At 56.4% G+C, this 22,587-nt stretch overlaps 10 protein-coding genes across 10 annotated transcripts; 5 read left to right on the forward strand and 5 right to left on the reverse strand.

Moving 5' to 3' along the window:
• Window positions 1–638: 638 nt before the first annotated feature.
• On the reverse strand, window positions 639–898 carry B0I36DRAFT_365193 (uncharacterized protein; the record flags this gene model as incomplete). Its single annotated transcript, XM_046159102.1, has 2 exons — window positions 639–821; window positions 893–898. The coding sequence occupies 2 exons, from the start codon at window positions 896–898 to the stop codon at window positions 639–641; spliced, it is 189 nt and encodes a 62-aa protein (XP_046010873.1).
• Window positions 899–1,546: 648 nt separating this feature from the next.
• B0I36DRAFT_413567 (methyltransferase CmcJ) lies at window positions 1,547–3,074 on the forward strand (the record flags this gene model as incomplete). Its single annotated transcript, XM_046162000.1, has 5 exons — window positions 1,547–1,929; window positions 2,005–2,072; window positions 2,133–2,223; window positions 2,302–2,537; window positions 2,624–3,074. 5 exons carry the CDS (start codon window positions 1,547–1,549, stop codon window positions 2,725–2,727), a joined length of 882 nt encoding a protein of 293 aa, XP_046010874.1. The 3' UTR covers window positions 2,728–3,074.
• Window positions 3,075–4,011, forward strand: B0I36DRAFT_146929 (uncharacterized protein). The gene has a single exon (XM_046148460.1). It carries the CDS (start codon window positions 3,158–3,160, stop codon window positions 3,749–3,751), a length of 594 nt encoding a protein of 197 aa, XP_046010875.1. The 5' UTR covers window positions 3,075–3,157; the 3' UTR covers window positions 3,752–4,011.
• On the reverse strand, window positions 3,808–4,426 carry B0I36DRAFT_146905 (uncharacterized protein). The gene has a single exon (XM_046148458.1). It carries the CDS (start codon window positions 4,331–4,333, stop codon window positions 3,863–3,865), a length of 471 nt encoding a protein of 156 aa, XP_046010876.1. The 5' UTR covers window positions 4,334–4,426; the 3' UTR covers window positions 3,808–3,862.
• B0I36DRAFT_146906 (uncharacterized protein) lies at window positions 4,427–6,444 on the reverse strand. The gene has a single exon (XM_046148459.1). It carries the CDS (start codon window positions 6,380–6,382, stop codon window positions 4,520–4,522), a length of 1,863 nt encoding a protein of 620 aa, XP_046010877.1. The 5' UTR covers window positions 6,383–6,444; the 3' UTR covers window positions 4,427–4,519.
• Window positions 6,445–7,505: 1,061 nt separating this feature from the next.
• Window positions 7,506–8,176, reverse strand: B0I36DRAFT_146948 (uncharacterized protein). The gene is made up of 2 exons (XM_046148461.1): window positions 7,754–8,176; window positions 7,506–7,691 (listed from the first exon to the last, which is right to left on the reverse strand). Exons 1-2 carry the CDS (start codon window positions 8,066–8,068, stop codon window positions 7,686–7,688), a joined length of 321 nt encoding a protein of 106 aa, XP_046010878.1. The 5' UTR covers window positions 8,069–8,176; the 3' UTR covers window positions 7,506–7,685.
• Window positions 8,177–9,129: 953 nt separating this feature from the next.
• B0I36DRAFT_146973 (uncharacterized protein) lies at window positions 9,130–13,669 on the forward strand. The gene is made up of 4 exons (XM_046148462.1): window positions 9,130–9,636; window positions 9,704–12,026; window positions 12,089–13,135; window positions 13,217–13,669. The coding sequence occupies exons 1-4, from the start codon at window positions 9,321–9,323 to the stop codon at window positions 13,305–13,307; spliced, it is 3,777 nt and encodes a 1,258-aa protein (XP_046010879.1). The 5' UTR covers window positions 9,130–9,320; the 3' UTR covers window positions 13,308–13,669.
• A 457-nt stretch (window positions 13,670–14,126) lies between these two features.
• Window positions 14,127–14,799, forward strand: B0I36DRAFT_365197 (uncharacterized protein; the record flags this gene model as incomplete). The annotated part of the gene is made up of 2 exons (XM_046159103.1): window positions 14,127–14,348; window positions 14,446–14,799. 2 exons carry the CDS (start codon window positions 14,127–14,129, stop codon window positions 14,797–14,799), a joined length of 576 nt encoding a protein of 191 aa, XP_046010880.1.
• Window positions 14,800–15,164: 365 nt separating this feature from the next.
• B0I36DRAFT_365198 (glycosyl hydrolases family 2, TIM barrel domain-containing protein) lies at window positions 15,165–18,474 on the reverse strand (the record flags this gene model as incomplete). Its single annotated transcript, XM_046159104.1, has 2 exons — window positions 15,165–16,613; window positions 16,666–18,474. 2 exons carry the CDS (start codon window positions 18,472–18,474, stop codon window positions 15,165–15,167), a joined length of 3,258 nt encoding a protein of 1,085 aa, XP_046010881.1.
• Window positions 18,475–20,638: 2,164 nt separating this feature from the next.
• B0I36DRAFT_246765 (lactose permease) lies at window positions 20,639–22,404 on the forward strand (the record flags this gene model as incomplete). Its single annotated transcript, XM_046150250.1, has 3 exons — window positions 20,639–21,588; window positions 21,664–21,700; window positions 21,781–22,404. The coding sequence occupies 3 exons, from the start codon at window positions 20,639–20,641 to the stop codon at window positions 22,402–22,404; spliced, it is 1,611 nt and encodes a 536-aa protein (XP_046010882.1).
• Between the last annotated feature and the right edge of the window lie 183 nt (window positions 22,405–22,587).

The raw sequence follows: 22,587 nt of genomic DNA on the forward strand, positions 1-22,587 counted from the left end.
TCTTCTGATAACCGTCATAGAGCTCCTCATCGGCCAAGGGAGGCCGATAAGCCTGACAGGGCGCACATACGAACAATCACGATGACATCATAGTAAAGATCTCGCTGAGAATGTTCTGACGCATGTTGTCTTCATCTCCCACTGTGTTTATTGGTTGCTTGCATTAGGTATCCGTGGCAGCCAGGCCATAACCGAGGCGCCTCCTTGATTCCGTCCGAAAGTAGAGAGAAAAGTAAACCCCCATAACTCCAACGCTCACATCGGTGATTGCCCCGAAGAAAAGGGGAACACCGAGGGGGGGTATGCATTGAAAGAAATCTATTGCAATGCTGGAAACAGGAAAATCCACCATGTCGTCGTTGGGGACACAGATGGTGGCAATGCTGAACTTTTTTTGAAGGAGGTTGCGCGTCTAAGGCGGCCAGGACGAGTTAGGTCTGTGATTCGTTGGCCGAAACGTAATGATGAGGTGTTTGGGGGGAATATGCATCAGAGCATACATTCCCGTGAGCTGTGGAGACTGACAGCCCAAATCGTTGATAATTCATGGTGGTTGAGATCATGACGTGAGAGCTCGCGGCAGAGCAGGCTGATTCTCTAACTTTGTCGACCTGTCTCTAGGTATCATGTCCTTTGTGCTAGGCGGCCATGGAGCCCTCGCCGTAGCAGACTTTGATCTTGTCATCGTAGAAGGTGACGGTGTCGCGTGACTGAGCAAAGTCAGGGTCGTCGCGCTCACTGGCACCGGCATGCTGCCGCCAAGGCTGAGAAAGCTTCTCCTGCTCCATGGCGGCCTGCACCCAGGACGGCAGCTGGTTGGTCTTTGTGGAGATGGAGTGAGCGACAGATGAGCTGCCGGTGGAGCTGGTTGAGATGGAGGTGGCCAAGGGACCGGCATCCTGCTCTGCGCGTGTGGACACCATGGTTGCCTCTGTGTATGTGTTGTCTCAGATGGAGGGGGAGGAGGAGGACGCGAGCAGAGGACGCGAGGATTTGAGGCAGAAGATGTCGCTGTGGTGGAGGAGGCTGGAGATCCAGAAGACGAGCGTGTCAACGGCAGTGGTCGCAAGTGGAATATATGGGATGCCCTGGTGGTGGCCGGCCCGCCTCACTTGAGGTCAGAGGGTGCCCGGCATGGCAATCTGTGAAAGGAGGTGGCTGCCCGAGTGAGACCCACTGCAGGTAGAGTGACCTCGCACTAACAAAGGCCCGGCCTTTGGGGGCTGGCCGGGGGCTGTGCCGGGACGTCCACCCATTGCATGTCGCCCCAGGTGGGCTGAGTGTGGCCTGCTGAACCCAGGCTGTCGCGTGCCTACCCTCCTAGAGGTAGGGCCCCGTGTTGCAGCACACCAGACCTTGCCCCTGCTGCACCCGGCCGGGTCGGGCACCCGCTTTGTTTGTTCGACGTCCACCTTCTACTTGACTCCCTAGCCTCCTGCGAACGGGACGATCGCGGCAAACTTCCTTCATCTCGAACCGCGATGCTGCTTCGTCTCAACAAGCCCGGCTGTCCCAACAATACAGCTTGACCGCCGCACTAGCCACCATGGCCTGTGGTACCGTTCAGGCACAGGTCGACTACCTCAAGCGCCTGCCGCTCTATCAATCAGAGAAGCCCTTCCAGCTCTTCATCCCTATCGAGCCAGACGCTAAGGACCAGCGGCATTCCAACCTGGAGTTCGAGCCAAAAGAATGCACGTTCCATGACGTCCGGGACCAGCTCCCCGAGTGCCTGCTTGACTCCCAAGGTTTCCAGGTGCTCCGGCGGCCCACCCGCCTGGACCCCGCCTCCTTCGACAAGCGCGAGATTGTCGAGTCGCAGTACCTCGACGAGGTCAAAGACATTCTCAAGTCAGTCGACGGAGGCTATGACAGGATATTCATCTTCGACTGGAGGGTCAGTCTTGCATGCCCTCCAAACCAAGCCGTGTATGGATAAATTCCCGGCTCTCCCGGCGGCTAACAGATCGTGATAACACAGCTTCGGGACGCGAGCAAGCCCAGAGCCGGCCACGAGTTCGACATGAACGACTTGACGACCTGGCTGCGCCCCTCGCCTACAGCGCATGTCGGTGCGTGTCACGATAGCTGCATATCCTGGCCCGCTTGCTGACCGCTCATCTATCCTGCAGACCAGAGCGACCGCGCCGTCCTCCACCGCATCATGCTCCACCTCCCGGATGAAGCCCCGCTGCTGTTGCAAGGGAGAGTGCGCATCGTCAAGTATGGAAACCCACTTCGTCCCCGCACCGAGACTCTCTCGCAAGGACACGGGAGCTAATTCTTGACCTGGGGTTTTAGTGTATGGCGCCCGCTCGAGCATGTCATTGAAGATTATCCGCTGGCATTCTGCGACCCGACCTCAGTGCCCGACGCCGATCTTATCGAGTGCGATCATATAAGACGAAAGTTCAAGGGGGCCAATTTATACGCACATCACAGCGAGGAGCACAAGTGGTGCTATGTTGGAAACCATGAACCTGACGAAGTTCTCTTGCTCAAAATGTTTGATTCTGACAGTTCTGTCGCTGCAAAAAGTGAGCCGCACCATAGCATCCTTGCACGAATGCCACGGGTGTGCTACAACTGCCGATGGATGTTTCCATGCTAATACTGATCGTAGGGCTGCTGCATGCTTCCTTCCGCCACCCGTCAGCACCAGCTGATTGCAAGCCGCGCAAGAGCATCGAGGTCCGCGCCTTGTTATTCAATCACCCCGGACAGTGAACTCGGATGACCATGCGCCATGTCATCAGTCCAAAGTTTCATGGCCTATGTACCTGTATCACGCGCATGGGTACGGCTCCTACTGCCATCCGGCTTACATTGCGAATGTGGTTGCGTCCCGAAAGTCTCCGTGTCAAGGCGACCGGGCGGTGTACCTCCCCCCTGCGTGGCCTATCCAGACACAAAGCAAAGCCCCAGCGACACCTGAACCATCCTGAATGGCTATGTCTACTCGGGAACTCTGCTGTGGTATTGCGACGATAGGCACGGAGTACACATTGGCATGGGGCGGAGTAAGGGTTGCAGCCAGCACGCCTACAATAGTGGTACACTTGATCTCGAGGTAACCCACTCTTGTGGCGCTGTGTCGCCAAACTTTTAGGTGTTGGCTTCGAGCCTCCTCCTCGCGTATTCAGCCGCTTCGCGGCAGATGGCAAGTCCACGATACCGAGTTAAGGTAACCGAGAAATCAACGTTCCGTGCATCCGAGCCTAGTTCCTTACCGCAGACGCGGCGTGAAGACACTTTTGGCCCAAATTGCTATTGCCCAGCACTTTCGAGGCTCCGGTCAGGACAGAAGCCCGTCTGTTCACGATATCGTCATTCGCATTTGGCTGGCGTCATGTTAAGCACCGTTATTGGAAGCATGCGGGGGCATGCCTTATCGCGGGGACAAGTCCGGAACCCCATTGCTCGGGCCCAGAGATCTGTCACGAAATTAAGGCGGGTGCTGCGGTCCAGATCCGACAAGCCATGCGGAAAAGGTCGACACGTCGTCTCCGGCTGCGTGGTCCACGGGGTGACACAGACGAATCCCAGCACCTCTCCGCTATCGGGGCCGCGCCGAGACCGCGAACGTGCTGCGAAGAGCACACCGCAACGGCGTCGCCGCGCCAGAGCACAGCTGTGCTGTTCCCCTGGACAGCCCTTGCCCGCTAGCGTGTTGGTCCCACAGAAAGAATTGCCCGAGAAGTGCATCGAGTTGTTTCTGATTGGGCAGAAGGGCCACAGCCCCTGCCCCTAGTGCTCAATGTACCCTAAAGTCGCTGTACTTGTGCCCTCGTCAAGCCCGGGCACTGAAACTGGCCTCGTCGAGCACTCGCCGAATATGCGGAGCATCAGATAAGAGTTACGTCTAAATAACGCAGGATTCCGGAGAGAACCGGAATGCGTTTTCTTTCTTTTTAAATGAGCGTATCTCATGATGATGTCTTTGACTAGATCCTCCTCGAGCGGTTTCCAAGAAAATCCACGGCGCAAGCAGGTCGGGGAGGGGTGCAAAAGCGTCGTGAACAGTGGCTCGCGCGGCGCGACAACACAGTTCCTGGGTACAAAAGAGGTGCAACCTCGGTGATATCCATGGGCCTGGTACTGTGATTGACATGTGGAGCTGCAAAGAGGGACAGGGATGCACCATTCCGACGAAGCCAACGCTAGGTAAGTCTGCGTCGAGGATGAGGACGGCAGTAGCGCCAGGCCGCCGCGCGACGAGTCGGCGTGTCCAGAGCAGCACGTGACGTGTCTTGATATGCGATGTTAAAAAAATGTTTGAATATGACGAGCTACTACAGGGAGATATGAGAGTCATCGCTTGCTTGAGCGCCATCAGAAAGTCCCGAAAAAGTTTCAATCCTTTGTCGCCCCGGAAAAAAGAACAGGCATGCCATCCAATCGTGATGTATCGCTCAAGGAGTCCCAGATGATCGAACCGAGCCCGCCAGACAGAGAAAATAGAGCAAGATATGTAGGAGATTGATGTGCCACGAAATACAAGGGTGCGCCGGCGTGCTGCTCAATGACCATAGTGCATATTGTGCTGGCGCCCGTTGTGACCATTGTTGTTGTTGTGGTGACCGCTGTTGTTGCCATTGTTGTTCGTGTTGTTGTCGTTGCCATTGCCATTGCTGTAAAAGTCTAGCCCGCGGCTAAAAGTCTGCTGTAACTCCTGAGTGTCATAAGGAGTGAAGGTGATGCTTCCATTGTAATGGGCTGTGCCCATCGGACCGAATGGGCTGGGCACCACCCCTCCCTGGGCGTTGCCGGTCAGGAAGTCACTCTCGGATTGCCATGATAGTATCTCGGACACAGACGAAGCGGTCTCACTGGTGATCACGTCAAACCGGTACAGGTCGTCCCCTATGGCAGAATTGCTTTCTGTCTCGATGCTGTGCTGGAGCGGCAGATTCATGTGCGCTGATGATGTGCCGACCGCCCCAGTGGCGGCCGAAGTGTTGAAGGGGGTGTCTGTGGTAGTGTTGGAATTGGCAAGCGCGCCCATAGTTGCCCATCGGTCAAAGAGCTGTTGAAAGGCTTGTGCCAAGACTTGCTCTCTCCACAGCTGCACGTCGCTCTGTGGGAATGGAGGCGGATTCCACGACATGGCTCCGCTGCTCTCCAGGATTGAGCTCAAAATGCGGGGTCCGTTGCTCGCGAGGAAAGACTGGTAGACGAAGGCATTGCGGAGCAGCGCACTGTCGATATACGGGGATGCCGGCCTAGGGTGGTTCGGAAACAGAATGTCGAAGATTCCATACCACTGTTCTTCCTGGGATTGATTGGCGGGGGCTTTCTTGCCCAATGCCTTCTTCTGTGCCTCGGTGATACCTTCAGGTTTGCCCAACTGGCTGCGCTCGCAATCCACATTGCGGTTATGCTCATCTCTCGAATCCTCATCGGAGAACGTCTCGATGCACCGTGGGCAATAGATCGGCATCTGATGCTTACGTCCCAAATGCTGTTTCACATCTCTGATGCGCGATAGCATGTACTTCGAACACTCGCCATGTTTTGTCGAGTCCTTTTTCAGGAAAGGACATGAGAATGTCACAGTGCTTTCGTTCAGGGATTGCTTCTTCCTCGTCGAGTTTGGGTCTGGCGATCTGCCACCATCGTCGTCGCCATTATCTTCGTCATCGTCCCGCCCTGCGTGGGAAAACTTGGGCCGTTTCCTGCGATTATGTGTTGGACTTAACCCATTTGGCGGCGGCGCGCTTGGGGGGCCCTGCTCCTGTTCCTGCTCCTGCTCCATAGCACAAGCCCGCCACTTGTTGTAGTGACTGAGCAGGATCGCAATGGCATGAGGAGTAAGCGATGACAATGGGTGGCTCGGTGCCAGAATCGGAAGCTCCTCAGTCTTGTCTGAAAACCAGTCAAACCATGACTCTGTTGTGCCTGACGTCGCATCATCATATGATTGCACGGATTCTGGCGCAAGTCTGGTACCAATTTCATTGACCCTGGATGGTATGAGGCCTGGAGATTTCTGTAGCGCAGGCGCTGCCAGTGTTGTGTGCTCCTCTGGAGGCTCTGGAGATTTTGGCCCTCTCGTGTTGCCACCCGAGGGTATTCTTTTCCTGCCCGTCTCACCCTGGTATCTTACTAGAGATGGACCGTGATCTCCAGGCTCACGGTTGGTGGCTGTTTGATCCCCACCCAGCCCTCGAGGGTGCGATGCGGCATCCAGGTCAGCTGCCTTAACCACTGACCCTTGCGAGTCCGAGTGCGGCATTCCGTTGTGATGCGACATTGTGGGCGTCTTATCTTTGGCGGGTGCATCGTCCGAAGATCGACTAAATCCAGTCTCCAAAACCTGCCATGGCGAACGCTCAGCATCCCCGGACGAGCTGTGATTCTTTTTCTCTGCAGGCGGATCCATTATCTGATCTCCTTCGTTATTAAGGACATGATCATCGTTCAAGAAGGACTCGCAAAAGCATCTATGAGCCAAGGTCAGATCAGTTATCTCAAAACCGCACCTAAAGGCTGCATATCATGTCGGCATGCAAAGGAAGGAGGAACATACCCGATAGCTTTCCGGAGCTCCTGGAACAGAGGTAAGAGTATCAAACTCGTGGCGTGCTCTGGAAATGAAGGGTCATGCCGATCCAGCCTTACAACTCGAGCGAGCTTGCGTTCACGGTATTGTTGATTCAGGCACACATTGATAATGGCCTCAAACTCCCGTCCGAGCTTGTTTCGCACCCGGCGTGTCGTCAGGAGTTGCCGAGCAGTAAGAATATCTTGAACCTGTTCGTCCAAGCCTTCATTGGCGACAGGGAGATTTGGATCACCCATTCGAATTTCTGCCATGGTTCTGCCGAACATGATTTGGGTCAAGCGAACTCCAAGGCGGGCCAGAGCAGTGCTTTCGGTCAATACGGACAGGACTTCCTTGTCTGAAGTATTTCGTCCTGTTCTCATAGTTGCCTGATGGTTTGGCATATGTAGCAGTAATGAGTACGGGCCATTAGGCCGTGAGAGGTCTGATAATATATCGAAGTCGACTTCTTCGAGATCATTGAAAGGCGAGACCTTGAAGAGAACCAGGAGGGTAAGTAAAGCAACGTGGAATGCGAGTTCCGCACGCTCCGAGGGTTCGAGGACCCTGCCGAATTTCTCTATCAGGTGATCGAGATCAATCGCGTCGATTGTTGCCTCGGCTGGGCTTGCTGAAATCAGAATACGATGCTTTTTCTGGACTTCTGGCCCATTTCGAGCTCCGAAATAAGTCTGCGCTGTCTGAAGGTTCTTCGAAAGCAGGCTGCTCTGGTGGTCTGGGCCATGCCCGTGCTCATTTGTTTGCAGGAGAAGTTGCTCCATGAGAATTCTGAGATTCTCAAAATCCTCTTGTACTATCGTCGTATTCGTGCCGTTCCGTGAGTACTGAGCGTCCTCTGTTGAAGGTGTGGAAGTACCCAGAATCGTGTTTGGGCAAGAAAAACAAGCGAAACGATCCGGGACTACCTTCACGAAACGAGTTGAAGGCGTTGTTGGTGCTTCGACCAAGATTTTGACTTCGAGAGGTGACTTCAGATCCCGCTCAGTAGGTAGTGAGACCAGCGGCTGGAGAAGGTAAGCTGACAAGCGTTTGTTTGCCTGGGACACATCCGAGAGGCTTTTCTGGAGTGGACTGGATGCAGCCGGACCCTTGAGCGGGGACGTTTTACGGCCCAATTTTGCTAAAACTTCCTGCAGAGATGTTTTAGCAAAGAAGTGACAGTCGAGGCAGGTCGTGTGGGTAACCTACCGTGCCACGGCTGGCATTGAAGAGGTCAGCCTTGAGCCCCCGGAGAAAGTCATTCATGAGTTCAAGGTCACGGCGCAGCTCCTGAACACCATCTGGTCCTATTTTCTCTTCGACATCGACCATGAGCCCTTGTGAGACGGATGGAAGCGGGGAAAGCAGTGCTAGACGCCTTGCGAACTGGTCGTAGATGATCTTCTCGTTGGCCACCCGACGCGCGAATGTGCGGGTCTCTCTGTTGGAGTTGGTCTCTCGCAACTGCTCGACGGCGAGCAGCACGTCGGGGAAGAGCCCACTTGCAGCTCTGACGAGCTCCATCTCTACGAACCCAAGGGAGGGTGGTGGATCTGGCGAGAATAGATGTCGCACGTCAAATCTAGGCTGGGAGCCGTTTTGGTGATTGTTTGATATCCAGCCAGAGGTGGGCCGCTTTCTGCGTGCTGGAAGTGTGACAGACTGGCTGAAGAGTGGATAAGGGTAGAAAGCGGTTGCTGCTGGTGTAGAGAAGGGTATGGCTCGCACGTGTCAGGCCGGGTTACATGACGTTGATTGGGGTCGTGGGTTGAGAGAGCTGCTCAGCGATGCCCGCGAGTAGCCTCTGGTGGCATGGGAGGGCAAGCAGAAGAACGAGGACCTGGACGACACGGATTGTCGAGGTCGAAGACTTCCGAACTGGTGGGCTACAGCGAGACGCACGTACATGTGACATGGGGGGGGCTCATGCAGGCTGGGAGGTCTGCATGCCGCGTTGCGTGCTGGCGGAACGGCGACACATCCAAGAGCACGGTTTGGGGCCAGGCAGCCAAGGCACACCTGGGCATTCTGGAGAGCCTTTGCCATCCGACAGGAGCCGTCTGCCTCGATGGGCGAGCAGATTGAGCCGGTCCGCGGCCCATCCAAGGCTGCGATCTGAGGCAGGCTGTCTCGGTCGCCCGATTCTGCCTGACGGCCAAGTGGCAGGGGTGTGCTTACGCTCCCCCGCATCGCCAGAGCACGCAGAACTACACTTTCCACGCACCTTCTCACACACCAGCCCCTCTCGATCACAAGCAGCCCGTGCTGCCGCTTTGCGCACTGGTCACGCGTCCCCGCGCCGGGTACAGCTTCCGCTCCATCCCATGCCTCAGAGCTGAGAAGAACGACGCCACTCGACGTGGCAGCCTTGGGGTAACGCCAGCTTATCATTGAGGGTTGCTGCCACACCATCCCAAAAGGCTTGGCGCCTCCAGAAGCACACCATGGCACACTCGCCTCGACATATCGTTTGCCATTGTCCTTGCCATGTTCCTCCCAGTTCGCACCAGAGCCACGTCGACCATCCGGCTCACGAATCTGCCTGAGCCAGTCGGCTGACGACTCCTGCGGCACGACACTATCTGGCTGGAGAACAACCTTCCCCTCGGCTGCAATCGGCACAGCCCACACACGCAGCCTGTCCTGCTCTGCTCTCGCTCCCAGCTCTCTCCCTTCAGCAATCCTCACTGTTTCCGCAGTCTTGCGAGCCATTGTCCCTGTGCTGTTGCGAATGCCCATCATTTAGGTCACATTGCTGCTCCGTTGGTCGCCTTCCATGGATACCGCCAGGACCCGAAAAGGCCTTCTCAAGAGGCTCGAAGAGGCTCGGGGGCTAAGAGCCCGGGCGCCAATAGCTGCGCAATTCGAGGACTGTTCGCAGGCCGTCCAACGACTGTCCGGATCGCTCATGGTTCTTGATTCCGACTCCGATGTTCACCGTCTTGCTCGCGACTGCGCCATTCGTCTTAATGTGTGGGGCCATGGAAGCGGCGCGTCATCCCGTGCGCTTGACTACAGCTTGAAAGAATGCCCTGGTATTCGGCAGCACACGTTAAACTTGCTCAACGATCTCAACCAGTGCGTCGAGACAGGTAAGTAGCATGGCGTGCTGCGCCTGAAATATCCACGAAGGGCACCGCGACTTACCAACGTGCGCAGCTACGTCCGAGGCTCGACTTCAAAATCGTTACGATGCCGGTACGGCCAATTCAGGATATCTCGAAGATGGCCTTCCAAGTAGTGCGCTGGAGGACGATTTCGACTTGCAATCAGATCCAACATCATATCTTGAGGAGGCCATTGACATACTGCGAAATCTGTTCAAACTCCTGCCCACCCTTCAGAGCCCTCTCGGTGAGAACCGCGGATTCGCGTCCAACCGGGATCCATTCACCTATACAGAGGAGGAGTTTCAGCAGGTGGCCATGATGATGTTTCCCAAAATGCACAAAACCTTGGCAAGGCGGTTCGGTCATGGCAACTGGTGTCGACGCCGCTACATCTGGCGGCTCTCAGGTGGTAGTCAAGGCTCAATGGCGCCTGGACCCTTGAAGCAGAGCAGTTCAGTGGAGATATCGCGGTTAGAGAGGCATTTCAGGCTCCACTCTGAAGGAATCAATAGGGACAACGAACATTCCTTTGCGTTGGAATCAGATGCTGGGGCCTCAACAATCATTTCCAGCCCAGAGACTGTCCTTACAGTACTCCCAATTGGCAAGCAAGACTCTGTTACGACGCTGACCGACGACTCTCAACCCAGTCTTCTCCAGGCCATTCCCTTGCCGCCACCTCCAGTGCCTCTGCCAACATCAAAACCGTTCAGTTGTACATACTGTCTTTCTGAGCTGCCGTTGACCCTGTCAACCACTCATGTCGATGATCAGCAATGGCATGCGCACGTGTATCGAGATTTAAAACCCTACATCTGCACTTTCGGCGATTGCTTTGAACCGAGACGTCTCTACAACACCCGCAGCGACTGGTTTCAGCACGAGCTGAATTTCCATCGTTCAGCTGTGGAATGGGCATGCTCCGCATGCAAAACAACCTACGCGACTTCTGATGCCTTCAATGAGCACCTCAGATCAGCACACCCGAGACTGACAGGTCCCATGGTCCAAGCTTTGTTGCAGCATTGCAAACGATATAAAGTCCATTCACACTATGATCAAAGATGCACTGTCTGCGATGTAATGTGTGCAACAATCGATGAACTCGAAACGCATCTAGCTGCACATCAGGAAGCCTATGCACCGGCCACATTCTTCAACAAAGAAGTCCCAGCAGACGCGGAAGACAATAGCAACATGATCGAGGAGTTCATCCAGGGCCTGCCAGCACCGCCAAAAGGCCAAAAGGAAGATGTCGACGACCTGGGCTTGGGCGTTCTTGCATCGCTCAATCTCTCTCCGCCAGCACATCATTCGGAAAGCAACCCCCTGGACGATGGCAATTGGCTTACCAAAAGTAGGAGCTTTCCGATGGGAATGGGCGCGGAGAAAGACCACACCGCAGACTGGGTCGAGAGGCAAACGTCACACGGCGCAGGCCCGGCCGAGCAGGGTTTGCCCAAGCGGTACGAGAATTTTGTCGGCAGGGATGCTGACTTGGACAACATCCACGCGCACTTACACCTACCTGGCCAAATATGTTCTGTTAGTGGAAGAGGCGGTATTGGAAAGACCGGTCTCGCCATTGAGTATCTCCACAAATACAAGGGAGAATACTCTGCTGTGTTCTGGATCGAGGCAGAAACGCCTGGCGTGGCTGCTGAGTCGTTCGGCTCGATTCTGGACAATCTGGACCCAGCAGAGAAGCTCGTCGCCAATGAGGATGCCCGAGTCTTCCAGACCCGGGAGTACTTGACAAAGACGGATCGACGATGGCTGATTGTGTTTGACAATGTTTCTTCGTGGAAGTCAATTGCACGGTATGTACCGCGCAACTTGATGCGAACCCAGGGGTCAGTTCTCATCACCACGAGAACCGCTCTGTTTCCGCTGGTCCATCGATATCAGAACCAGCATGCGATTGAGCTTCAACCCTGGCCGCCTGAGCATGGCCGTCAGTTCCTCATGACCTCAATTCATCCTAAGCTGAAGAAGCACGACGTCCACGCACACGAAGATTTTCCATACGCAGAGCAAGTACTCAAGGTAGTGGGTGGTCTTCCGCTTGCCATCAGTATGATTGTTGGGTATGTCAAAGTTTCAAGAACGACTCTTGCCGACTTCTTGGAGATGTGGGAAGAGAAGGAGCAACAAAACAGGAGAAAGAAGAGGAATGTCGACATTGGAGAAACGGACATCGACTCCACCATTGACTCCCTGTGGACCATTGGAATCAGAGAGGTCCGCATGAATTCTCGCCGTCTTCTGGACATCATGTCCTTCCTTGACCCCGAGCGTATTCAGAAAGCACTCTTGGTTGGAGATCACCAAGAAGACTATCTTGAGTGGATTCATGTCTCGGAAGCCTTGAGGTACGTGTTTTTCAGCAAGTCCTTCTGGTCTGTACTCATAACTAACGCTGCTATGAGATAAGTTTCAAACGCATGATTGCCGAGATCTTAGGTCGACGTCTGATCAGTGTCAAGGAGGGCTCCAGCGGACCCGTCTACTCAATTCATAGGCTCCTCCAGCAGAAGATCCTCCTAGATATGGAAGACTACGGATTTGTTGATGCCTTCCGGAAGGTCTTTAGGCTGATACGCAAGAAATTCCCGGCGGCCGATCCCCAACAAGTCCCAGGTGCACGGAACTGGGATACGTGCAAAGAATACATCCCTCACGTCGTCACGTTGCATAGGATCTTCCTCCAGAGTAAAGACAGCCTCACTTCGCTGAGCGACCCGACGCCTGTGGAGATATCAAGCCTCTTCTACGACGCCGGTTTCTACCTGTGGGCTCGCCAGAGCACTTCCTATGATGGCCTTGCTTTCTTGGGCACAGCAGAATCGATCCTCCAAACGGCGGGCGTGAACTTTGTCCCAAAGATGCAAGCCGACATTCATTGCATGATGGGAATGCTCCTACTCAACATGGGAGTCATGGAGCGGCGAGAGGGGATGCATCGGCTGAAAGCTGCTCTAGACATTCGGCAGAAGGTCTACGATCAAGCTCCAACCATGAACAGCGATGTGTTGCTACAGAATGCCGCCAACGACTACGCGCTCTGCCTTCTGAATGAGCACAAGTTTGAGGAGGCCGGCGCGCTATTCCTCCAGTGTCGCGAGCGATATCTAGTGTGGGGCCCAGAAGACAAGAATCCATTCGAGAACTCCAAGTACTACGGCAATTATGCTCTGGTGTACATGTGGAGAAACCAGATGGACCTGGCGATCCAGTTCCAGAAGAGGTCGATCGAGTTGATTGAAAGGTTTTCTGGACGGACCAATTCTTACTGGCGCAAAGTCTTCATGCTGGCCTGCATTCTGATGCAGAATGATGACAGCCAAGGGGCTTTGAACCTCTTTATGGAAGTGCTTACCGCGAGACTCGACATGCTTGGGCAGCACCACGGCGAGACTATCCTGGCTGTTTACGCCGTGGGTGCCACATATTCCCATATGGGAGACCCCTACACTGCCATGTAAGCGACCTTCCAAGACGTGTACTGATGATCACCAAAGCTAACTTCCGCGGCTCCCTGGGGCATAGTGAATATTTGCAGCAATGCATCGACTGGGTCAAACGGGCGAAGTGGGATCACGCGGCGCTGGCAAGAGCGCAATACCTCCTGGCTCAAGTCTACAGATCTTTAGAGATTCATGAAGACGAGGCAAGAGAGCTGGAGGCGGAGGCGATGGCTGTCCTCGAGGAATACGGGACTTATGCTGCCGAGTGTGTGCAGCACTCAGGCGACAGAATGATGATGCTCAATGACCTGCAGCCCACCTTCCTCGGCCGTTTCATAGGAATCAGGCTGCTGAAGCACTTGCAAAAGCACATGGGTTCGGAACACATGGGAAATTCCTGACCAGTCCTTTTCTCGAATGAATTTGGTTTAGAGGCCGGAGTTTTCTGCAGGCCCCTTTCTTGTAGCGGATATATTCAGCAACAATGAATGCCATTGCATCTCCTTGCACACACACCGTGGCAGAGATGGCGAGAACTTGTTGCCTTTTCAGGATGGTTTATGCGATGCCATGCACGGATATATCCCAGCAACAACCCCAACTCATGCTTGCTGCAAGTGGTTCCAGCTCACCTGGCTCGGCAGGTGTGTGTGACGGTGAACACGCCTGAGGCAGCTGTCCATGATACAGGGAAGGAGCGCACGTCCTGGCCGGGACTTCCTGGGTAGACTGGAAGGGAGGAGCATTCTGCCATCAAACTGCTCCTACCTCGCAACACGTCAATCCCACGACCTCCCGCACCTGGGCGACCCTCCAAATCGGTCAGCGCGAGCGCCCGCGTCCTCCCATCTTCCGACACACCAACGACCACTTCACCAAAATCTCTTCAACTGCAGCACCTGTTCTGTTTCAGCACCTGCTCTCTTGCCTGCTCATCCTCACACTCATCTGTTCACCCCACAGGCAGCTACGTTCTCCTCTCTTCGGACGAAACACATCGGCACAATGCAGGTCCTCTCGCTCCTGTCTTGTGCAGCCGTCGTGACTGCCACAACTTTCACTCTCTCCGCCTATGCCCCGGGCACTGAAGTTGATGGTGCTGTCCTCAATGCTGCTGCGAGCGCGTTCTACACCGGCATCACTGGTCCTGCCACGTACTGCCCCATCGAGCATGGCTGCCCTGAGATTGGTGGCACTGTCGTCTACGATGGTTTGACTGCCATGGCTGTAAGTTGTGCTCACCACTCGTCGGTTCCATCATGGTGAAACCTGGGCCTTCCGAAATGCTTGGAATTCTGATTTGCCCTCTTCTTTCGCAATACAGGTCATGGTCCCAGGCGGACAGCAGATTTACGTCGCTTCAACTGGCGAGGTCAAGTACACTGCCGCACACTCAGGTTACAAGCCTCTTGGTTCCTACCTCGGCGGCTGGTTCAACCAGACCGTAGTCTGGGACTGTGCCCCGCCAGCTCAGGTGCTCAACTTTCTGGCCACCGACGGCTCCAATGCTGGCGGCATCGCCCTGTGCCCTGATGTCGCGGACTTCATGACTGGCACTGGGGCCAGCTTCCAGCTCTATGCGAAAGTCCCCGGCTTCAACTTGAAGGACTGTGTCGACATTGTTGGCCTCACTGTCCATCAAAGCAGTGTCGAGCTCGGTGCTTGGCAGTATCTTTGAAACTCACACACTTAACGGGAATCCAGTCACCTAGACGTTTCGGAGGCTGATGACAAAAGACGAAGATAGGGGAACATTTGCCTGCCTCATCTCTCTACACACATTCCCACGGGATGATCATATGACACTCACCACCTTGAAGCAGAAGAACCACGTAGTGTCATCCTCACGCAGATGGACTCAAATACTTGCTCACGTTTGATTTTCGGTGCATAGCTACATAATCAAAGATCTTTGGCAATCCTTTGTGCATCGTTTCCAGTGCCTCCTCGTCTTGTATTGGCAGTCGTACCATGGGCTTTGAGCCTGCTAGGTTTAATTCAATGCTCGTTTCCGTATTGCTCTCCTGTCAGAGACGGGCCCACTCAGTCTAGCAGGACTTCAACATCAAACTCCCGATCAGTTCTCAACTGATACTGCGGTAGCGTGGCAGGCCCACAGCTTCCTGTCCCGAGACCGTGATGGAACCAGTCCAACCGCACCAGCACATCCCCTTCGCGTCTCTTCTTGTTCAGCTCGAACGGATGCCGCGCCTCATCGATGTCCCGCGTGGCGAACCTGCTCACCGTGAAGCTCGCGCCCTCAAAGTCGCCAAACCTCGCCCGCAGCGTCCGCCCCTTCTCCCCGCCACCCCAGGTCTGCCGGAGCTCGACCCACGCGACGTCGCTGCGGTTGCCGTTGTCCTGGGGGAACTCGTAGTCGTGCCAGAGCCCGTCGACGCTCCAGCCCCAGGTGTTGACCGACTGCGCGGCCTTGAAGTCGACGTACGACTGCTCGGGCCCGCGGCCGAACCACTCGACAATGTTGACGTCCTTGATGCCGAAGGAGAGGCCGAAGCGCGCAAACGTGCTGGGCAGGAACGGCCCGTGGGGCTTGGCCTGCACACGGATGCTGCACGTCGTCGGCGTGAAGGTGTATGTCGTGACGGTGTCCACCGCCCACGCGAGGACCGGCGGGGCGACGCGCGCGGAGATACTCACGGAGCAGCTGGTCTGCCCTGTCTTCGAGCACGTGGTGACGGGCGTGGTGGTCATGCTGGTGAAGTGCTGGCGCGTCTGGTGGAGGCGGGCGTCGAGCCACTCCTGGCCAAAGACAGGCCGGTCGTTGTCGGTCAGTGCGCGGTAGAAGTCGAGCGTGACGGGCTCGGTGATGAGGTTCTCGGCGTCCGGGCCGGACGAGTACGACATGAACGAGAGCGTGCCTTTGCTCGTGTCGAAGCCAAAGGTCTTGTCGTTGGCCAGCGTGACGCGGTGCACCAGCCCGTCGGGAGAGGTGCTGATCCTTGGTGAAGAGGCAGTGTCGTGCGTGGCACTGGTGATGTCGAGTGCCCTGAGCATGGCGAGAGACGTGGGCGAGCTCATCTGCACCTGGCAGCGCGCGACTGTGCGGTTGGGGTACGACCAGCCGGGCACCTCGGTGTCGACGAACTCGAGCTCGAGCCAGGCACCAGCAGCCAGGGTCGCCGGGAACCCATTTCGCAGGTGCACCATGGCGGTAGTGTGCGGCTTGACGCCCTTTGGGATGGGAATTTCGCGGCCAATGATCTGGTTCCGATCCGAGATGATGCTCCAGTAGCACTTGAGATGGTCGAGGGTGCGGAAGTCGTAGCGGTTGACAATCTCGATTGAGAAGCCATCCATGCCTACAATCTGTACAGGCTGGATGAGCGCGCTGTAGTCGTTAAGTCCAGGGCCTTGGTTGTGAAGAGAGTTGCACAGGCCATCCATAACAAAGTTACCGTCATTTGGCTCGTCGCCAAAGTCTCCGCCATAGCCGAAATAATATTCGCCGTCCTCGGATTTCGTGAGCAGGCCCTGTCATGGTCAGCATAAGCCGGTCTCTTGAGATGATGTCTTGTCCACTTACATGGTTTGCCCACTCCCAGATGAAACCCCCCATGAGCCTTGGGTACTTGTAGAAAGCATCAATGTACTCCTTCAGGCCACCAGGCCCGTTACCCATGGCGTGTCCGAACTCGCACATGACAAAGGGTTTCTTCCAGTCCTTCTCCTCGCCAAACTTGATCATGTCACCCACCGAGGTGTACATACGACTGAAGACATCTGCCGTCTTGGCATCATAATCCTGCTCGTAGTGGATGAGACGTGTTGCGTCCATGCGCTTCATCTCGTCGTACATGGCCTGGTGGTTCCTGCCGTAGAACGCCTCGTTGCCGAGCGACCACATGATCACACAAGGGTGGTTCTTGTCACGCGCGACGAGCTGCCGAGCACGGTCGACATACGCCTCGCGCCATTCCGGGTTGTCCGAGGTGTAGCTTGCCGGCAGGCCACCGGCCTCCTCGAACCCATGGCACTCGAGGTCGGCCTCGTCAATCACCCAGAAGCCAAACTCGTTCGCCAGGTCGTACAGCCTCGGGTCGTTGGGATAGTGTGAGGTGCGGATTGCGTTGATGCTGAAGAGTTTCATGGTCCGCAGATCTCGCCGGAGAAACTCATACGGCACTGTCCTGCCGGACTCGGGATGGTGCTCGTGCCGATTGACGCCGCGAATCTTGATGGGGCTGCCGTTGACGCAGAACACGCCATCGATCAGCTCTGCGCGGCGGAAACCGACCTTGTGACTCGTGTAAAGCCCATCCACCTCAAGGAGTAATGTGTAGAGGTATGGAGTCTCTGCCGTCCACTTGTGCGGGTCCTTGATGTGAAACTCTTGGGTCGAGATCTTGCCGTCAACGGAGGAGCGTACAAGAGCATCGGACTGGTTCTTAGGGGTCTCTACAACTACTTTGCCATCGGCATCGAACAGCTTCAAGTGGACGTCCTTGGCGGCTTGGCTGACGGTGGTCTTGACATGAAGTCTTGCGTGACGGAATTCGTCGTCCAGCAACGTCTGGATCTGGAAGTCCTCAAAGTGTGTTTCCGGAAAAGAGTGCAGCCAGACGTCCCGAAAGATGCCACTCAACCACCATTGGTCCTGGTCTTCGATATAGCTGCCGTCGCATCGCTGATAGACCTCCACACACAAAGTGTTCTCTGTGCCATCTACATCGAGGAACCCGGTCACGTCGAACTCGCTTGGGTTCCTGGACCCTTGAGAGTACCCGACCTCCTTGCCGTTGAGCCACACAGTAAAAGCAGCATCGACACCCTCGAAGCGCAGTCTGAATTGCTTGCCGTCTTTGACGCCCGGCAAGACTTCAAACACGGTGACATAACGCCCGCACTCGTTGTCATCGAAGGGGACGTTGGGGGGATCTACGGGAAAGGGATAATTGACATTGGTGTACTGCGGTCCCTTGCCGAAGCCCTGCATCTGCCATGATCCGGGGACCTTGATCAGCGGCCATTCTGCGTGGTTGTAACCCGACTTCCAGAAATCCTTGGGCCCAGCGAAGGGGCTGGAGGCCAGGTGGAAGCCCCACGAGCCAGAGAGGAGCTGGGCGCGAGAGTGAGCGACACTGGCGGAGCGAGCAGCGGCCTCTGAGTCGTAGACGTGGAAATAGCTGCGCGGGGCCAGCGTGTTGCGATGGAGCACATTGAGATTGTTCCAGTCCGGCTGGGTCCTAGGGTGGATCTTGCTGGCCGTCCGGCTCGAGGCTTCAGCACGGGGCGGCGAAGGGATCGGAATGTCACGGAGCTGACGGGCCCCGCCGAGCTTGACGCGGAGGTCAACCTGGAGACGGACGTCCTCGTGAATCGTGAGATCCGCCATGGCGTTCCGGAGCGTCTGAGCGGCGGCTGTTGATGCGACGGTGGCGGACGGCTGCTTCACGTGACAGGGCGGGAGGAGGATTGTTATTCCTGGCGGAGGGCAGCAGGGCCAAGGTCTCGTGAGCACTGAGTCGCACGTCGCGGATGGCCGGCGACGGGCACGTGGTCTCGCGAGTCGTGAGTCGGGGTCAGATACCGAGGAGGCGGCAGCGACATCCGGATGTCGGCCGAGAGTTATCAGGAGGTTGAGGAGCAGTCAAGTACGATGCCCATGGCGGCGTGCCTGAGTGGTGGTGAAGCTCGGTGAGGGCCCGCCTACAATGCGCTGTGGAGCTGCCCACAGCCATTGGGATTGGCGCTGGGGCGCCACAGCAGCGTGCACGACTCTGTTAGCGTCGGATGTGTCCCGTCCTGGTTACGCCTTCGTGGGCTCGTGCGGCCCATGGGGATGCTTGCACATAATAGTTGCCTGAATTAGCAGCGTCAGCAACACCAGCGTGCAATTTTGTGCATACGGCGTGACCCAGCACATGATTTCCCGCACGTGCGCTAGCCAGAAGAGGTGCCCCTTCGACATTGGATCGATCTGGGACGGGTCGGGCATTTTCAGCCCTTTTGGGTCTGCCGCTTGCTCCTCCTGTCCTCACTGCTCGTCTGTGCCGCCACATCTGCCGGCGGGAAGTTGGTTCCATTGTTGTACGTCACAGGCACGAGACGGGAACGCCATCTAACGTGAGGCAGAGAGGGCAATTTGTGCCTCGGGTGAGATGCACGGCAGGCACATCACGTGCGATGCCCACTGCAGGGAACAAACAAGATTATCGGGCCGTTTCAAGGTTGGGGAAGCAGGCGCCCCAGAGACTGGTCAGCTGGGAAGCAAGGGCACGCATGGCCAGGCTGTTGCTTGGAGGAGGATCCGCCAATGCGGAGAAACGCAATCCCTCGAGGTTGGGGGTTGGGGAATTTGCGCTGAGCGGGGAAGGAAACGAGGGGATGAGAGGGGAGGAGCGGGTGAGATTACCTAAGGCAAGACAAAGGGGGCGAGGTGGTTGCCCACCCCATGGGCCACTTGCTGCCCGTTCCGACGCAATTGCCCAGCGCCAGCCGACAGTGGAAAATGTTTGCAGCATGGGTCCTCTCTCTCTCAGTCGTCTGACCCAAGCCTTGAGGCTGGACGCCTTGCCCCAACCCCTGCTGCGGCAGGCTGGCTTCTGACACCCTCGGCAGTGGCAGTCGGAGGCGCCTCTGACATCGTTGGGCAGTCGGCACACACACACACAACACACACGCGCGCGCCACTCCGGTACTTAGGATGGCTAGTGCCTCTTCACCGCGCACAAGCGCCGGCTGCGGGCCATCGTGGCGTACCCTCCTTCCAGAGGCTGGCTCCGAGATGTCCTCCGTGAGTCGTCCCCTCACTAGCAATGCATCTAGCTCTGGTGCTGGATGGCCACGATGCTTTCACGCTGGTGTGACTGACTAGCAGTGTACGCTAGCCCATGTAATGGCGACGCACGGCCAGATCGAGCCAAAGTCGGCGGTCGTGGACGAGCCGACCTAGGAACATCCTTGATCCTCACGATTCAGGACACCCGCTGGGTTGCCCCGGCCCTGTTCGGCCAACCACCGGTGAGTGCCGAAAGAATCTCCGCCCACCACGCCCTCCACGAGTGCCGCGACGACCACGGGCCCCAGGTCCAGAACGGACAGGCGCAGGGGTTTTACCCCATGGAGCAGGTTTTGACAACTTGTTGCTGCTCGCCGTTGCCATTGTCAAACCATGATCCCCCCAGCCGGGTCAGTGGCCTCCTCGCGCACCAATGGTATCCCCACATTCTCGTCGAGCCGTCGGGCCCCCTCGCTCCCACGCACATGCCTGCCCGAGCCTGTAAGCCTGGGGTCATCCCCAAGGGGAGTGAGGAGCCTCGGAGTGGAGGCCACTCACAACGTTCGACGACCCCGGACGGCTCTTGGGCCTCCTCAGTCCGGTCGCGCCCGAGGAGAAAATTATTTATATCGAGGCCAAGCCCCCATAAGACTTGATCCCTGGGCCCTCTCTTGTCCTCGCTCGCTACCCTGATCCCATAGTGGTTGACCAGGCTCCTTCGCCAACTGCCTCCTTGCATTGCTTCCCAGCGTGTCAGCCAGAGCACAATACCGCAGCCATGTCGTCTCCAACTGGTGAGGCCAAGCCAGAGGTCGCCCATGGCGACGAGAAGGACTTCGGCGAGGTTCGCCAGGTCAACGCCGCCTCGGTGGCCCTCGCTGCCGCTGTCGCGGAGCAGAAGCCCAACCCGTGGTCCCGCAACATGATCTCCCTCTACGCCATCATGGCCATCGGCTATCTCGTCTCCACCATGAACGGTTTCGACTCGTCTCTCATGGGTGCCATCAATGCCATGGACGAGTACAAGAACAGCTTCGACCTCCAGGGCGATGATGGTTCTGGCACCGGTATCATCTTCATCATCTACAACCTCGGCCAGATTGCCAGTTTCCCCTTCTGCGGTCTCCTTGCCGACGGCCTTGGTCGCCGCTGGTGTATCTTCATCGGATGCCTCATCGTCCTTGTCGGCACTGCCATCCAGGCCACCGCTCACGAGAAGGGCCAGTTCATCGGTGGTCGCTTCGTGCTTGGCTTTGGCGCCTCTATTGCCTCCGCTGCCGGCCCTGCCTACATTGTCGAGCTTGCCCACCCTGCGTACCGTGGTACCATGGCTGGCATGTACAACAACTTCTGGTGGCTCGGCAACATCATTGCTGGCTGGACCACCTACGGCACCGAACTTCACCTCAAGAACTCGTGGGCCTGGAGAACGCCCACCGTTGTCCAGTGCATCATGCCCGGCATCGTCATGTGCCTCATCATGTTCTTCCCCGAGTCTCCCCGTTGGTTGATCCACCATGACCGCACCGAGGAGGCTCTTGCCATCTTCGCCAAGTACCACGGCGACGGCGACGAACACTCTGCTCTCGTGCAGCTCCAGTACCGCGAGATCGTCGCCGAGCGTCAGGCGACCCAGAACCCCAACCCATGGTGGGATCTTCGCGAGCTCTGCAACACCAGAGCCGCGCGCTACAGAATGGCCATGGTCATCGGCATGTCCTTCTTCGGGTATGTCCACCTTTTAGATGTACAAGGTCATTGCCATCCCATGAATTACAGCTAACAGTACTATCCTCGGACTAGTCAATGGTCTGGTAACAACGTCGTCTCCTACTTTATGGTAAGTCTACATGTCCATTCTCCACTTGCACACGTCGACCATCGTAAGGGATCACAAACTAACGCGAGTCTCCTTTCCAGCCCGCCATGGTTGAAGCCGCTGGTATCACCAACAAGTCCACTCAGCTTCTGATCAACGCCATCAACCCTATCTTCTCGATGATGGGTGCTATCTACGGCGCCACTCTTCTCGACAAGCTTGGTCGTCGCTTCATGATGCTTGCGGGTCTTGGCGGCGCGCTCGTCTTCTACTGCATGTTGACCGGCTTCACTGCCTCGACCGCCACCAACCCTAACCTGTCCTATGGTGTCATTGTCAGCATCTACCTCTTTGGTATCTGCTTCGCCTGGGGCTTCACTCCCCTGCAGACCCTGTACGCCGTCGAGTGTCTGGAGAACCGTACGCGTGCCAAGGGCAGTGGGGCCAACTTCCTGTTCCTCAACATCGCCATGGTCGTCAACACCTACGGCATCAGCGTCGGTATGGAGGCCATCGGCTGGAAGTTGTACCTCGTCTACATCGGCTGGATCATTGTCGAGATTGTCATCATCTACTTCTTCTTCGTTGAGACTGCCGGCAAGACCCTCGAGGAGATGTCGGAGATCTTCGAGGCCCCCAACCCCCGCAAGGCCTCGACCCGCAAGACCAAGCTCGGTCTTGACCAGTCTGGTCGTGTCGTCGGCGTCGACGAGGAGTCCCACTAAAGGACTACATCGAGGGAAGACTCATGTGCGTCTGATGTAAATTGAGTTTGCTCTCTTCTCCTTGCGACACCGAGGGTGACTTGTAGTAATTATTGGATCGAGCTGAGCTCTTTCATCAAGAAAGGGTGGCTTCTTCTGCATCAATATTGAGCCATGGTTCCATCTTACGACGTCAATATGACC

This window comes from Microdochium trichocladiopsis (genome assembly GCF_020744255.1).
Source record: "Microdochium trichocladiopsis strain MPI-CAGE-CH-0230 chromosome Unknown B0I36scaffold_7, whole genome shotgun sequence".
Lineage (NCBI taxonomy): Eukaryota > Fungi > Ascomycota > Sordariomycetes > Xylariales > Microdochiaceae > Microdochium > Microdochium trichocladiopsis.

Coding starts and splice junctions, on each gene's coding strand:
- B0I36DRAFT_146948 (XM_046148461.1), bottom strand. CDS start 8,068: ATGGAGCTCGTCAGAGCTGCAAGTGGGCTCTTCCCCGACGTGCTGCTC.
- B0I36DRAFT_146973 (XM_046148462.1), top strand. CDS start 9,321: ATGGATACCGCCAGGACCCGAAAAGGCCTTCTCAAGAGGCTCGAAGAG. Junction 9,637..9,703: donor CAACCAGTGCGTCGAGACAG/GTAAGTAGCATG, acceptor CAACGTGCGCAG/CTACGTCCGAGGCTCGACTT. Junction 13,136..13,216: donor GGAGACCCCTACACTGCCAT/GTAAGCGACCTT, acceptor GAATATTTGCAG/CAATGCATCGACTGGGTCAA.
- B0I36DRAFT_146906 (XM_046148459.1), bottom strand. CDS start 6,382: ATGGATCCGCCTGCAGAGAAAAAGAATCACAGCTCGTCCGGGGATGCT.
- B0I36DRAFT_146905 (XM_046148458.1), bottom strand. CDS start 4,333: ATGGCGCTCAAGCAAGCGATGACTCTCATATCTCCCTGTAGTAGCTCG.
- B0I36DRAFT_146929 (XM_046148460.1), top strand. CDS start 3,158: ATGGCAAGTCCACGATACCGAGTTAAGGTAACCGAGAAATCAACGTTC.